The sequence below is a fragment of the Macrobrachium nipponense genome, chromosome 5 (assembly GCF_015104395.2).
Source record: "Macrobrachium nipponense isolate FS-2020 chromosome 5, ASM1510439v2, whole genome shotgun sequence".
Classification (NCBI taxonomy): Eukaryota; Metazoa; Arthropoda; class Malacostraca; order Decapoda; family Palaemonidae; genus Macrobrachium; species Macrobrachium nipponense.
The window spans coordinates 126,071,810-126,085,648 of NC_061107.1; the positions used below are offsets into that span (position 1 = coordinate 126,071,810).

A 13,839-nucleotide genomic window follows, 5' to 3' on the forward strand; every position below is an offset into this window, starting at 1 on the left:
TAATAGTTTAGAATATAATGTGAGCAGTTTATGTGAGAGGTATTGGCTATAAAAGGATTAAGTGTTTGTTTGTTCATGCCACTTACCTGACAGATATATATATAGCTGTATTTTCTGACGTCCGACAGAAATTTCAAAACTCGCGGCACACGCAGTGGGCGGCCAGGTGGTAGTACCCATTCCCGCCGCTGGGAGGCGGATACAGGAACCATTCCATGTTCTATTCATATTTTTTTTCTGTCGCCGGTCGGTAAACATCTGTTTACAGACCTCTGCTCAGGATTTTTTGGAAATTGACTCGCTTTTAAGTATCTGATTGATTTTTTTGGTATTGAATTGGATTGTTGAATTGGCATGCGCGATAGTGGACCGTTTTTTGATTTTGGATTGACTTTTCTCTATAAGATATGTCTGGATCAAGTGTTGTGAGTTCAGAGTGTGTGTTGAGGGCTGATTGTAAGGTGAGGCTACCGAAAGCATCGGTAGACCCCCACACAGTATGTATGAGTTGTAGGGGGCTTAATTGTTTGATTGATCATCGGTGCAATGAATGTGAGAAATTGACTGATGATGAATGGAGAGTATATGAGTCCTATCGCCTTAAATTGGAGCGCGATAGGATCAGGAGGTCTTCCTCAAGGAGTGGTTCTTCCAAAGGTAAGACTAACATCTCTCCTGCACTAACACCTGTAGTGTTTACAACCCCTAAACCTGTGTTGCCTTCGGGCTCTGATTCTGTGTCGGGAGAAGCGAATGCTCTCTCTATGATTTTGGAGTCTTCTTCGCACTCTGGAGACCCAAAGTGAAAGCCTTAGAAACTGGCTCGGTGCAAGGTGTGTGATCGTGCCCCCAGTGTTGTGGAGGGGGCGTCAGATCGGCCCCATAATGCCTCTAGGCCTAGACCTCTATCAGACTCCCAAGACCCAGGGAGGAGGTATGTTGAAAGCCGCAAGAGGTTACGGGGGCTTCCCACCGATCTGGCGTCCCTTCGGCAGACCATGTAGCAAAGACCCAGGCTGCCAAGGACCGTGCACGAGCACGCGTCCTGAAAAGAGTGCTTCTCGTCCTCCGAAGCGTCCTCCCCCGCGCAAGGGGTGGAGCGCTCGGAGAGACTCTCGTCCGTTAAAGAGGACGTTTCTTGCGGAGGACGCTTCACGTCCTCTTTCGCCGCTTTCGTCGGAAGACGCTTATGATGTCTTTCCGCCTCAGAAGAGAGGTAGGATTTCCTCCGATGAGGACGCTAGGTTGCGTGCACAGGCGCGTATACCTGAGAAACAGGTAGCTGTACCTGTGAGAAGGAAGGAGGCGTCCCCTCGCCCCTCGTCTTCTCACAGGATCAGTCCTGCTTCCTCTGCTCATTCTTCCCCGACGAAGAACATTCTTTTGTTCCCTTCAGGACCAGCTATCCTCGCTTTATGGCTCAGAGGACTCGCCAGCAGCAGTCGAGCCTAAGCGAAGGAAGGAGGCCTTAGACTGCCTGTCAAGAGGACTAAGCAGTCTCCTTCGCCTTCTCCTACTTCGTCTCGTTCGCCGATCGCTTCTCCTTCGGCGATTCGCCGATCTCGTCCGTCCGCTAGAAGGACGTTACGTCAGGACGCTTTTGAGGAGGACGCTCTGTACGAGGACGTTCGGCAGGACGTTGGGCAAGACGCTCGTCAGGACGCTTGTCAAGACGCTCGTCAGGACGCTTGGCAAGACGCTAAGCAGGACGTTCGTCAGGACGCTTGCAGGACGCTAGGCAAGACGTTCGTCAGGACGCTCGCCAGGTCGCTAGACAGGACGCTCGGCAGGACGCTCACCAGGACGCTAGACAGGACGCTTGGCAGAAGCTCGCCAGGACGTTCAGACCTCCTTTCAAGCAGACGTTTTTGGGGATTCTGATCAAGAAGTCCTTTGTGAACGCTAGTTTTACGTGGCACAGGCACGTATACCAGCGAAGAAATGTAAGGACGCTTCTCTGAGCAGGTGAGACTGCTGCGGAAGGCGCTGAGGACGCTCGTCCTCCTCAGGACGCTCTACCATCAACGAGCAGTAAGCGTCATAAAGAAGACAGCCGTATTAAGGCTGCATCTATCAAGGATAGGGGTCCTTTGATAAAGCCAAGACCCCCATTAGGACGCCTTCTCCTGACGACGGTCTCCTCTTCCGTTTAGAGAAGAAGGAGAGCTAAGTAATTCTGCTGAATTGGCTGAAGAGGACCTGCTACAGCCCCTTCTATCTCGGACTATAAAGTCCTCGTACGACTCTTGCGGTCTTTGTTTGAAGATAAATTTCAGCCCGCAGCTCCCAAGTCTCCTCCTTCGCAGTTTTCCTCTCATCTAAAACTGGGAAAACCCCGGAGTTTGTAGAGATGAAAACTTCTCTATCAACAAAACGTGCTTTCAAAAAGCTCCAGGACTGGATGATACGAAGGAGAGAGCAAGGTAAGACGACCTTCGCATTGCCTCCTACTAGACTTAGTGGAAAAGGGGGCATTTGGTATAGAACCAAAGATGAAGTGGGAATTCGTATCCCTTCTTCTGCTCAGGGAGATTTCTCCAGCCTTGTGGATTTGCAGAGGAGGTCGCTTTTACCCTCTGCCAAGGTAACTTGGACCGCGTCGGAGACTGACATCATTTGAAGGGTGGGTCTGCTCAGGACGCTGGAAGTCTTCAACTTCCTTGACTGGTGTTTGGGAGTTCTGGATATGCAAGCGAGAAGCCCAGAATCTCTTAGTCTGGGGGAGCTGTCCAACGTGTTAGCATGTATGGACAAAGCCGTCAGGGATGGTTCGGAGGAGCTCGTATCTCACTTTGGAACAGCTTTATTAAAAAAGAGAGCTTTGCTGTGCAACTTCACAGCTCGTTCGGTGACGCCAGCTCAGAAAGCGGATTTGTTGTTTTCGCCTCTTTCGAACCATCTCTTCCCCCAGACTTTGGTAAGGACCTGACAAACAGCTTACAAGAGAAGGCTACTCAGGACCTTTTGGCCCAGTCTACTAGACGGTCAGCCGTACCTTCAACCTCTTCGGCTGCAGTTCGTCCGCCGAAGAAAGTTAAGCCCTTTCGTGGGGCTCCCCCTCGAGAGCAGCTCCTCGAGGGAGAGGGTTTTCACGAGGAAGAGCTTCCTTTAAGCCAAAGCCTTCCAAGTGAAAAGCATGTCCTTCAGACACCAGTCGGAGCCAGACTGAAGTATTTTGCGGGAGCGTGGAGAGAGAGAGACACGGACTCTTGGTCCCTCAAGATCGTGGAGGGGGCAGGGTTCCAAGATCCCCTTTTTGGATCTTGTCCCTCCTCTTTGCCTACCGACTCCCAGAGACCTTTCTCCATCCTATCAAGGAGAAAAGAAGAAAGTCTTGTTCGATCTTCTTCAACAGATGATCGACAAAAGAGCGGTGGAACAAGTCGCGGACCTGCAGTCTCCAGGTTTTTACAACAGAATCTTCCTGGTACCAAAGCAGTCGTCAGGTTTTGGCGTCCAGTTCTAGATGTGAGCAGCTCAATCTTTTCGTGGAAAAGATCAAATTCACGATGGAGACGCCTCATTCTGTTCTGGGAGCGTTGAGACCGGGCGACTGGATGGTATCCTTAGACTTGCAGGACGCGTACTTCCACATCCCGATCCACCCTCTTTCAAGAAAGTATCTAAGATTTGTCTTGAACAACAAAGTATGGCAGTTCAGAGCTATGTGCTTCGGACTGACCACGGCTCCGATGGTGTTCACAGTGGTGATGAAGAACGTAGCGAGGTGGCTACACTCTTCGGGAATAAGAGTTTCCCTATACCTCGACGACTGGCTGATCAGAGCGTCGTCGAGAGAGAAGTGTCTGAAGGACTTGCAGTTCACTTTAGCCTTAGCGAAGTCCCTGGGACTTCTGGTCAACCTCGAAAAGTCGCATCTGACCCCAACACAGTCCATCGTGTATCTGGGGATTCAGATGGATTCAGTGGCTTTTCGAGCGTTTCCGTCCCAGGAACGTCAGCGGCTAGGCTTAGAAAAGATCTCAGCCTTTCTAAGGAAAGAGACTTGCTCGGCGAGGGAATGGATGAGTCTGCTGGGGACCATTTCCTCGCTGGAAAGGTTTGTTTCCTTGGGAAGACTGCACATCAGGCCTCTCCAATTCTTCTTGGCAGACGAGTGGAAGGCCAAAGACGATCTCAATGCAGTATTGAGAATATCGATTCCTATCAAGAACCACCTAAGATGGTGGTTGGACCCTCAGAAGCTTCAAGAGGGCGTGTCCCTAAGTCTTTTGAGCCCCGACCTAGTGTTGTTTTCAGACGCTTCCATCACAGGATGGGGAGCAACACTAGGGGGGAAGGAAGTGTCAGGCTCCTGGAGAGGGGAACAGGTAGCCTGGCATATAAATGTCAAAGAACTGGCAGCAGTCTTTCTGTCCCTGCAGTTCTTCGAAAAGAGTTTGGAAAACAAGATTGTTCAGATAAACTCGGACAATACCACAGCACTCGCTTATTTAAAAAACCAGGGAGGAACACACTCCAGAACGTTGTACTCCCTAGCGAGAGAGATTCTGCTGTGGGCAAAAAGAAAGAAGGTGACTATCCTGACGAGATTCATTGCAGGAGTGCAAAACGTCAGGGCAGACCTTCTCAGTCGTCGAGACCAAGTCCTTCCGACGGAATGGACCTTGCACGAGGACGTTTGTCGAGACCTGTGGACGCTGTGGGGACGTCCACTGGTTCGACTTATTCGCAACGTCAAGGAACAAGAGACTTCCTCTTTACTGCTCCCCGGTCCTGGATCCAGAAGCAATCGCGGTAGACGCTTTGCTTTGGAATTGGACGGGCCTAGACCTATATGCCTTCCCACCATTCAAGATTCTGGGGGAAGTCATGAGGAAGTTTGCGGCCTCGGAAGGGACAAGGTTAACCCTGATCGCTCCGATGTGGCCAGCGAAGAGAATGGTTCACAGAGGTCATGTCTTTCCTTGTAGACTTTCCAAGGACATTGCCCTGGAGGAAAGATCTACTCAAACAGCCTCACTTCGAAAGGTTTTCACCAAACCTCTCCGCTCTGAGTCTGACTGCGTTCAGACTATCGAAAAGTTGGCCAGAGCGAGAGGTTTTTCGAAAGCAGCTGCGAGAGTAATCGCACATGCGAGACGTGCTTCCACAAGAGCTGTTTACCAGTCGAAGTGGGCTTCCTTCAGGGCATGGTGTAAAAAGGAGGGAGTTTCCTCTTCCTCGACCTCTGTGAACCAGATAGCTGATTTTCTGCTATTTCTCAGAAATGTGCAGAAATTAGCGGTCCCGTACCATCAAGGGATATAAAAGCATGTTGTCAGCGGTTTTTAGGCACAGAGGCCTAGACCTGTCTGACAACAAGGATATTCATGACCTTTTGAAGTCTTTCGAGACCTCGAGGTTCCTCAAATGAGACCTCCATCATGGAATCTGGATGTAGTCCTGAAATTCCTTATGTCGAACACTTTCGAACCGCTTCAGGACAGCGTCTCTTCGAAACCTGACAAGGAAGGCTCTTTTCCTAACTTCTCTTGCGACGGCTAAGAGAGTTAGTGAAAATTCAAGCGTTTAGCAAGTTAATGGGCTTCAAAGGGGACAATGCTGTCTGCTCGTTGAACCCATCTTTCTTAGCGAAGAATGAAAATCCTTCGAACCCTTGGCGAAGACTTTCGAGATCAAGGGTATGTCAAGTCTGGTGGGCCAAGAACCAGAGAGAGTCCTTTGCCCGGTAAGGGCTCTCAAGTTCTACGTGCATAGAACTAAAGAGGTAAGAGTCCCTCAGGTAACCTCTGGTGCTCTGTGAAGAGGCCAGAGTTACCTTTATCGAAGAATGCTGTGGCTTTCTTTCTAAGGGACACCATTCGGGAGGCTCATTCATCTTTCCAGAAGACTGATTTGAGCCTCTTCCGAGTAAAAGCGCACGAAGTACGAAGCCGTCGCTACCTCTCTTGCCTTCCAAAAGAACATGTCAATCAAGGACATCCTTGATTGCACCTTTTGGAGGAGCAACTCCGTCTTCGCCTCACATTACCTAAGGGATGTGAGAACGATCTATGACGATTGTAATGCACTGGGGCCATACGTTTCTGCGGACACAGTATTGGGGTCCGGAAGTAGCTCTTTCCCTATTCCTTAGTTAGGTTTAAGTTAGGTTGTTGTGTTTTTAGGTTGTGGTGAGTCTTATGTGAAGATCTCCCATCCTTTAGTTAGTTTTAAGGGGTTTTGTGTATAGTTGGTCAGGTGGTGGTCAGTTGCTTCGTTGCCCTCATTTGTATGGCCTCGATGATCTTGTCACGCTGAGGTCTCGCACCCGTTGACAGATCATCCAGAGCGCACCAGCACTACAGGTCTCCACCTGGCTGGCAAACTCTGTGATTAAGCAAAAGCAGCCTTACGTGACAGTAATCACATAGTCTACTTTGCAAACAGGTAAGGAACCAAGATGTATATCATCTACTTAATTTAAGTTTCCCAAAAAAATCCTATTCTGTCTCTTCCCACCATCCGAAGGTGGGATTCAGCTATATATATATCTGTCAGGTAAGTGGCATGAACAAAATGTTATTGTTATTATACAATTAAGTTTGTTCATACTTACCTGGCAGATATATATAATTAAAGTGCCCACCCTCCTCCCCTCAGGAGACAGAGGCATTAATAAAAAATATGAATAGAAAATGGGAATGGTTCCTGATATCCGCCTCCCAGCGGCGGGAATGGGTACTACCACCTGGCCGCCCACTGCGTGTGCCGCGAGTTTTGAAATTTCTGTCGGACGTCAGAAAATACAGCTATATATATATCTGCCAGGTAAGTATGAACAAACTTAATTGTATAATAACAATAACATTTTGGTTAACTTTAAACTGATAAAATTTTTGTTTAAATAAAGTAATAATAGTGGTCTTGCAGGCTACATGGACAATAAGTTTTAAAAATGTACTCATGAACTGAGTGCTTTCTTTGGATTGATGTTAGGTTGAAATTAAACAAAATTCCTGCTGTACTAAAGTGTCATTGGTGCATTATGCATTCACCATGGTAGCTAATTATTTTCTTTTTTACTTGCAGTGCACTGTGGTGAAGTAACAGTGGTTCATGCACCATCAACATTAAGGTTTGGATCTGCAAGTACACTTCGAGTATCAAATCTTGATGACATTTTAACTTCGTCACTTGGATACACTCCCAAAGAAGTAGGTTTATAAGTACTTTAAATGGAATCATAACTTTGGAGTTGTAATTTTTTTTTCATATACTATAAGCATGTGTTATTTTGTGATGTCCAGAAATGCAGTAATAATAGAGTTGTCAAACTAATGTCTCACACGTTGGAGATTTTGGAAAGAATAATAGATGGCAAGCTAAGAGTGAAAGTGAGAATAAGGAAATACGTAACAGTTATGATTTATGGAGGGAAGCGGCACAACAGATGGAATATTTTGCATAAGGCAGCTGATGGAGAAATTCAGAGAAAAACAACAGGATCTACATCTGGTATTTATAGACCTTGAAGAGGCCTATGACAAGAGTGCCAAGGCAAGAAATATGGAGATGTTTGAGCGAGAAGATGGTGCTGGAAAAGTATATCAGAATTATTCAGTAAATGTAGAGGAATGTTTATACTAGAATGAGAAGCAGTGTCGGAGAGACAGATGGATTTGAGATAGGAATGGATTACACCAGGGGTCGGTGTAGTGACCAAGGATGTTAGAGAAGCAATGCCATGGTGCATATTATATGGTGATGACATTGTGTTGTGTTCAGAGAGGAGGGAGGAGTTGTAGGGGAGGTTGGAGAGGTGGAGAGCAGCACTGGAGGAAAGAGGAATGAGAATAAGTAGATCAAAAACGGAATTTATGTTCCAGTATTACTGAGAATGGTGGAAATAGCATAAGATTGGATAGGGAAGAAATAAAGAGATTGCAGAAGTTCAAGTACTTAAGGTCCATATTAGAGGATAGTGGAAGCATGGACCAAGAGGTAAGACATCGAATTCAGGCAGGATGGAATAACTGAGGTCTGCATCAGGGGTCCTCTGTGACAAGAAGGTTCCTCTGAAATTGAAGGGAAAGTTTCATAGGACGGTGGTCAGACCAGCTATGTTATATGGAACAGAAACAGCAAGTATGAGGAAAACAGAGAAGAAGATGGATGTAGCAGAAATGAGAATGTTGAGATGGATGCCGGGAGTAGTAAGGGAAGATAGGATTAGAAATGAGTATGTAAGAGGATCGACAAAGGTAGTTGAAATATCAAAGAAAATACAGGACGGAAGGCTTCAATGGTATGGACACCTGTTACAAAGAGAGAAACATCATTTTGGAAGACATATGATGGAAATGAAAGTGTGGGGTAGAAGGAAGAATGGAAGACCAAGAAAGAGATGGCGTGATTGTGTAGGGGAAGATATGTTATGGAAAGGTATTGACGAGAACGATGCACAGGACAGAAATCGATGGAGATGACTCATTCATAAGGGTGACCCCATATAAAAATGGGTTAAAGCTTGGAAGAAGAAGATAAGCATGTGTTATTATAATATTTATAATTTATAATAAATTCACAGTATAATGCCTACGATTTTTACCGAGTTCCCAGAACAGTACAGATTTATAGAGAACCAACCAAAATATCATGAACGTTTGTGTACCTAATCCCACAGAATACAATGTTCTTAAATAAAACAAGGAGTGAGAATGCTGTAGGCATTACTGATCCTTTGTAGGGTATTTTTGATCACCATCTGTGTTCTTTTTTATATTGTCACTTTTAATCAGTTCCTCTGGTTTGGGCCAGCTGAACAAGAATAAAGACATTTTTCTCAGTGGTATGGTTGAAGTGCTCATTGAAATTTCACCAGTAAGATGTCAAAATCATTAAATTGTTTCATCAGTTTATTATTGAATAATAGTAACCCAATAAAGTTCCTGAATAGAGGTGAATTACCAGCGATGAGATAAATTCTACTGTAAAGTAACATTTATATAAGCAAAAGGGATACATGCTCCATATCTTTACAAGGGACAAGTGCATATGTTCTCAGGTTTGGGCCTTTATTATTAATCAGTTATAATTTTATTATTGTACCTAATAAAATATTGTGTCATGTCTAAGACAGCATATTTAAATTTTGTGTTAATACTTGTCCTTGAAGGACATCTAATCTTGTTTTTTGTTTGCAGTCTTCACCATGGAATGGGTTAACCATCACAACTCCATTCTCCCTGCCTACTGCTGCTGTTGTGATAGTAGTTCATGGTGGTGGACTAACTATCAATCAAGAAGGGTCAACATATCCCCTAAAAGAGGACATGAGTATGAAGGAAGCTTTCCAGAGTGTCAAGAGTATTGTTGGATCCAGAGCTCAAAGAGAAACATTGTTTAAATACATCAGTGTGGATGATGAGTAAGTCTTGGGATCTTTGTCAGTGAGTAATTTATTAGGCTATAAAAGAGAAAGTCTAAGATCAAAACTTAGCCAAAATACAACAGATTTTACATACGCTTACCTTTTGACTTTAGATTTGAAGGACTTCTCCATGCCTACATACTGTACTTGGAAAATAGATGTGAACAAATAGATTTTCATCATGGAAATTTCTCTTAAATTTCAGTACTAACTTGTGATTATGTTTATATTATAGCCTCGTGGAAGATGGCCCTCACAGTTTCATTCCAACTACAAAAGTGCTGAATATGTCAGTGGAGCCAGATGCAACTTTGCTTCGTGAATTAGGAACACTCATGAAAACATCCATGACGGTAAAATAAAATTTGTGTAAACTGACAATTTGTTATAAAATTATCTTTTTCTTGGTAAGTTCATTGGTTTGATGATAAGGAATATTATAAACTAAGTATCAATATCTATTCACTCAGAATGAGCTGTTGTTCAGTGCTTTGAAGGAAAATAGTATTTTGTGTTAATATAGCCAGGACGGCTATATATTGAATTTTCCATCATTATTGATGTAACAGTAGTAAGAAATGCCAAGAAGGAATTCTACTTAGAGAAGGTTTAAAGTTCATTACATTCTGCATGCAAGCACATTTGTTTATAACAATTTCTTGTTCACTTTCAAGTATCCTATGAAGTGTTGTCAAAAGTGGAGAGGCCTTGATGGAGTACTAGGAGCAACATTTCCTCAGTTATTCAGTACCTCTGTATTAACAATGTCCAACATATCTGTAATAATGGGGCAGAGAAGTAATTTGACTGTTTACAGGGTGCTACAGGCAGAGAAATTGCCCTGAATTTTCCACTTGTGTCACTCAAAAACATTAATATGAGAATTAAGCCACTGTTTATTTTGGACAATACATTGGCAGTTGTTGGAAATGGACAGACCTGAATGGAAAACCATGATCAATGGTTTTGTAGATGCTTAACACTTCTACAATTAAGAATGTAACAAAATTTCCAAAATTACTAAAGGAAAATAACCAATCATTTGACCTTAGGTTCTTTACCTGGAAGACATGACGTGTTGCTGCCTGTCTAAGAAATTATTGAAGTGAAGACGTATCTCAAATTTGAGTATACGTATAGATAGCCTCATAAACTATTAGGTTGATGACATTTGAAGATGATTTGCTCATTGAGGTTGCTTAGGACTTAGTGGCAAGGACTTTTCACTCTGTAGGGTGTTCTTGTTAATAGCTTACTGACTCTTGCTGGTCATCCTCGTTCTCCTGAAACAGCACCAGGCCATAATTTTTGCTACAACCATCACTGTGCTGATCTTTTTAGATCATTACTGACCAGAGTACTTATGTAAATGGCATCTCTAATACTAGTATATATAGGGCAGAATTTAGTAGCTATTGTGCAAAAGATGCATGGTAATTTTTCAATTTCCAGATGACACAAGTAAAGAACTAGATTGTTACTATTATTATCGAGTTATTTGAAAAGACTACCCAGTCACACTGAGGCCCACCAAACAAATTTAATAGTAAATGGAAATAGAATAAGGTACAGTAAAATGAAAGAATTTAGACACATGCCTAATTTTTATTTGCAGATTAACGAGATTACAACCACATCTCATGGAGGTCAGGATGTCATCTTCATGGAGCTAAATGCTTTAGCACCTTTGGTCAAAGTGTATGGCATCAACTCAGCAAAGGTTTGACTTATTTATTTTTTATTTTCTAATCAATAGTACTGATTAGCTGGTATGAAGTAGAAACAGTTAAGTGTTACCCTATCGATCTTTAATTATACTGTATTTAGACTTGGGCAGAAATTTTATATTAGTGTAAGTCATGTAAAACAAAATTGTTATGGTTGCTTTGCTCATGCATAATACAGAATAGAATTTATGGCTTCTCATTATATTTTTATCAATGAATTATTATTTCCTTTGTTTGTTTTTACCTATTTGGGTTTTTGATGAATAATTTTACTTTAAAGCAGTAACCTGGAAATATTCTTTTTGTATTATATCTCTCAGGTTTAGTATTCAATAAGCATTTTTAAATATGTAACTGACCTGGCAGTTATATACATAGCTATATTCTCTGACGTCATGACGTCAGAGAATATAGCTATGTATATAACTGCCAGGTAAGTATATTTAAAAATTTATCTTAAAATAAAAATATCATTTTGTGGTGATGTGCTTCTTTTTTATCCATAAGGTTAAGGAGGCAATTGATGTGGTAAGAAATCAGCTGGTTAGAGTGACAGATGTTATGCGCCATGCTTATAATGACCAAGTTCTGGTTGCATCAACAGTAGTCGACCAGCTTCAAGAGCTTTCCCGTCCGTCTCGTTCTATTCTTCAGTCACGAGCTGCTGTAAGTATTATTTATTTTTATGAAGCAGCTTAGTACTTGAACTTATCCAGGGTTTTTGTTTATTCATATAAAATATAATAGTTGAGTTTGTGATATTGTGCAAGCTCATTCATGGTTCAGTTTTTAGAATTACCCCTGTTAGTGTTTCCTTGTCATGAACTACCCCTTACCCTGTGCTGCACTAGATTTAGAAATATATTATTTCAGGTACAAAACTGGTAGACTTGGCTGTTGTACAGAGTAAAGGGTAATGAATTCTTGTGCCATAGCATATTCACAGTAGCAAGGAGTGTTTATTGCTGAGTCCTTACTTAAGTGTTTAAACTTAAACTTATTTACAAGGTTATTAGCATCATACAGATTTTATGATTAATTTGCTTTATAATCCATGGTCATCACTTGTAAATAAATATCTGAAGTCCAGCTTGCATGAGAGGTCCTGATTTAGGCCCTCCACAAACAAGAATGAGGACAAAGTTTTCAAAATCCAGAGATCCTTGAAAAATTTTAGATAAGAAGTATCAAGAGGGCAATGAACTGATTATCCCCAAGACCTATTCTTGCCAGTTTACCATTACCAAGAACCTTGAAGGAAGCGCTCAGTTGTATCAATCTCCACTGCAGTGAAGTTCACTGAAAAGAAGGAAACTGAATTATAACTGCTTGTATGGAATGGCCATTAGCTTGTTTTATTATTTGCTGAGCTTCTCTCAGACATTCGTAGTTCAATAGCTGCAAGAATTTCTTGTCTTATTGGTCATCAACAGATAAAAATCAATTTTGGTAAATTTGCATTTGATGGATCGCTCTTCGGCTTTCCTGCTAAAAACCTTTTGCTGGTATAGAAGCTGTTTTGTTAATGGAAAGGAAAATATGTAGATTTGACTTCTATAGGCAAGTAGTAAGTTACAGATAATTTTTAGATATTTACTTTTACTAATTGTTGCAGCCTCCCATGGACTTGAATTTGGCATCTGAGTATTCTTCTGACTACCCAGCTGTCTTCAACATTGTCCTATGGATCTCCCTCATTCTGATTTTCTTCATTGCATTTACTTCATTTGCTATGGCAACCATGGATCCAGGTCAAGACTCTATTATCTACAGAATGACAAATCCACGCATGAAGAAAGACAGTTAAATGTACTTTTGTTCTGTCCTAGCACAAAACTAGTGAAGATATTAATATTAGTATACCAGGTTGTAGAAGATAGTAGGTGTTTATTTATAAAATTTTTGGTTTTTAGTAATTGATCAGCTGTTAATTAAGTACAGTACTTTTTCCATTTATAATAGTGAATGAAGTTCGAACTTAGATCAGATGATTATTTGAACAGGAGAACCACAGCATAAATGAAAGTTTGAACTTAACAAAAAATTGGGTACTGCATTGATGCTTGGTAATGCTATTATAGATTAGTTTTGTGATCAATTTGCAGTATTTTTAAACCCTAAAATCTGTGAAATTCAGACTGATTTGTTTATACATGTAGAGAAAGTAGTTCTTTGTGTGTATTTATTTGAAAATAATATTGTTAACAAGAGACACTTAGTGGGCTGTAGTACAGCATTAAGAATATTTTGTGCTTTTAAAAGAATTCCATTAATCAAGAAAATAATTTTTTTTTAATTGCTGTTGAAATTCATGTTTTCATCATGAGTGTAATTAATTAGCACCATAATAATTTTAGTTCTTTGGTATATCTGCAATGAGAGTTTGTCTAACTGCAAACGAAATTTTAATTAACAGAAAGACCCCTATGACTATTCAGTTTAGTGTGTTAATATTCCTTACAGCATCTAAACTGCATTTGTGGCAGTTGTTATATTCATAAATTTTTTATTCAAGATACTTTATATTCAGTTTCAAATGTTGAATTATGAGGAGTAAAGTTGGTTGACTGACTGTTATTGGCAGAAGGGTCTTCAATAAGATCTTCAAAAGTAATACTGGTTTGCTATTATACTGCCAATCTTAAAGCATACATTCCATCATATGTCAGAAGTAAGTGTGTTTTTCTTGTGATGTCATAATTATACAGATGGCTAATAGTGAGATGTGTATTGTAT

The 13,839-nt window shown here is 41.7% G+C and overlaps 1 protein-coding gene across 1 annotated transcript; it reads left to right on the plus strand.

Annotated features, from left to right (window-relative positions):
- Positions 1 to 7,035: 7,035 nt before the first annotated feature.
- LOC135215624 (ATPase H(+)-transporting accessory protein 2-like) lies at positions 7,036 to 13,061 on the plus strand (the record flags this gene model as incomplete). Its single annotated transcript, XM_064250535.1, is given in 6 exon segments — positions 7,036 to 7,160; positions 9,150 to 9,373; positions 9,612 to 9,729; positions 10,992 to 11,096; positions 11,611 to 11,769; positions 12,719 to 13,061. Coding segments are annotated over 6 exon segments (923 nt in total), but the record flags the coding sequence as incomplete, so codon positions are not given.
- Between the last annotated feature and the right edge of the window lie 778 nt (positions 13,062 to 13,839).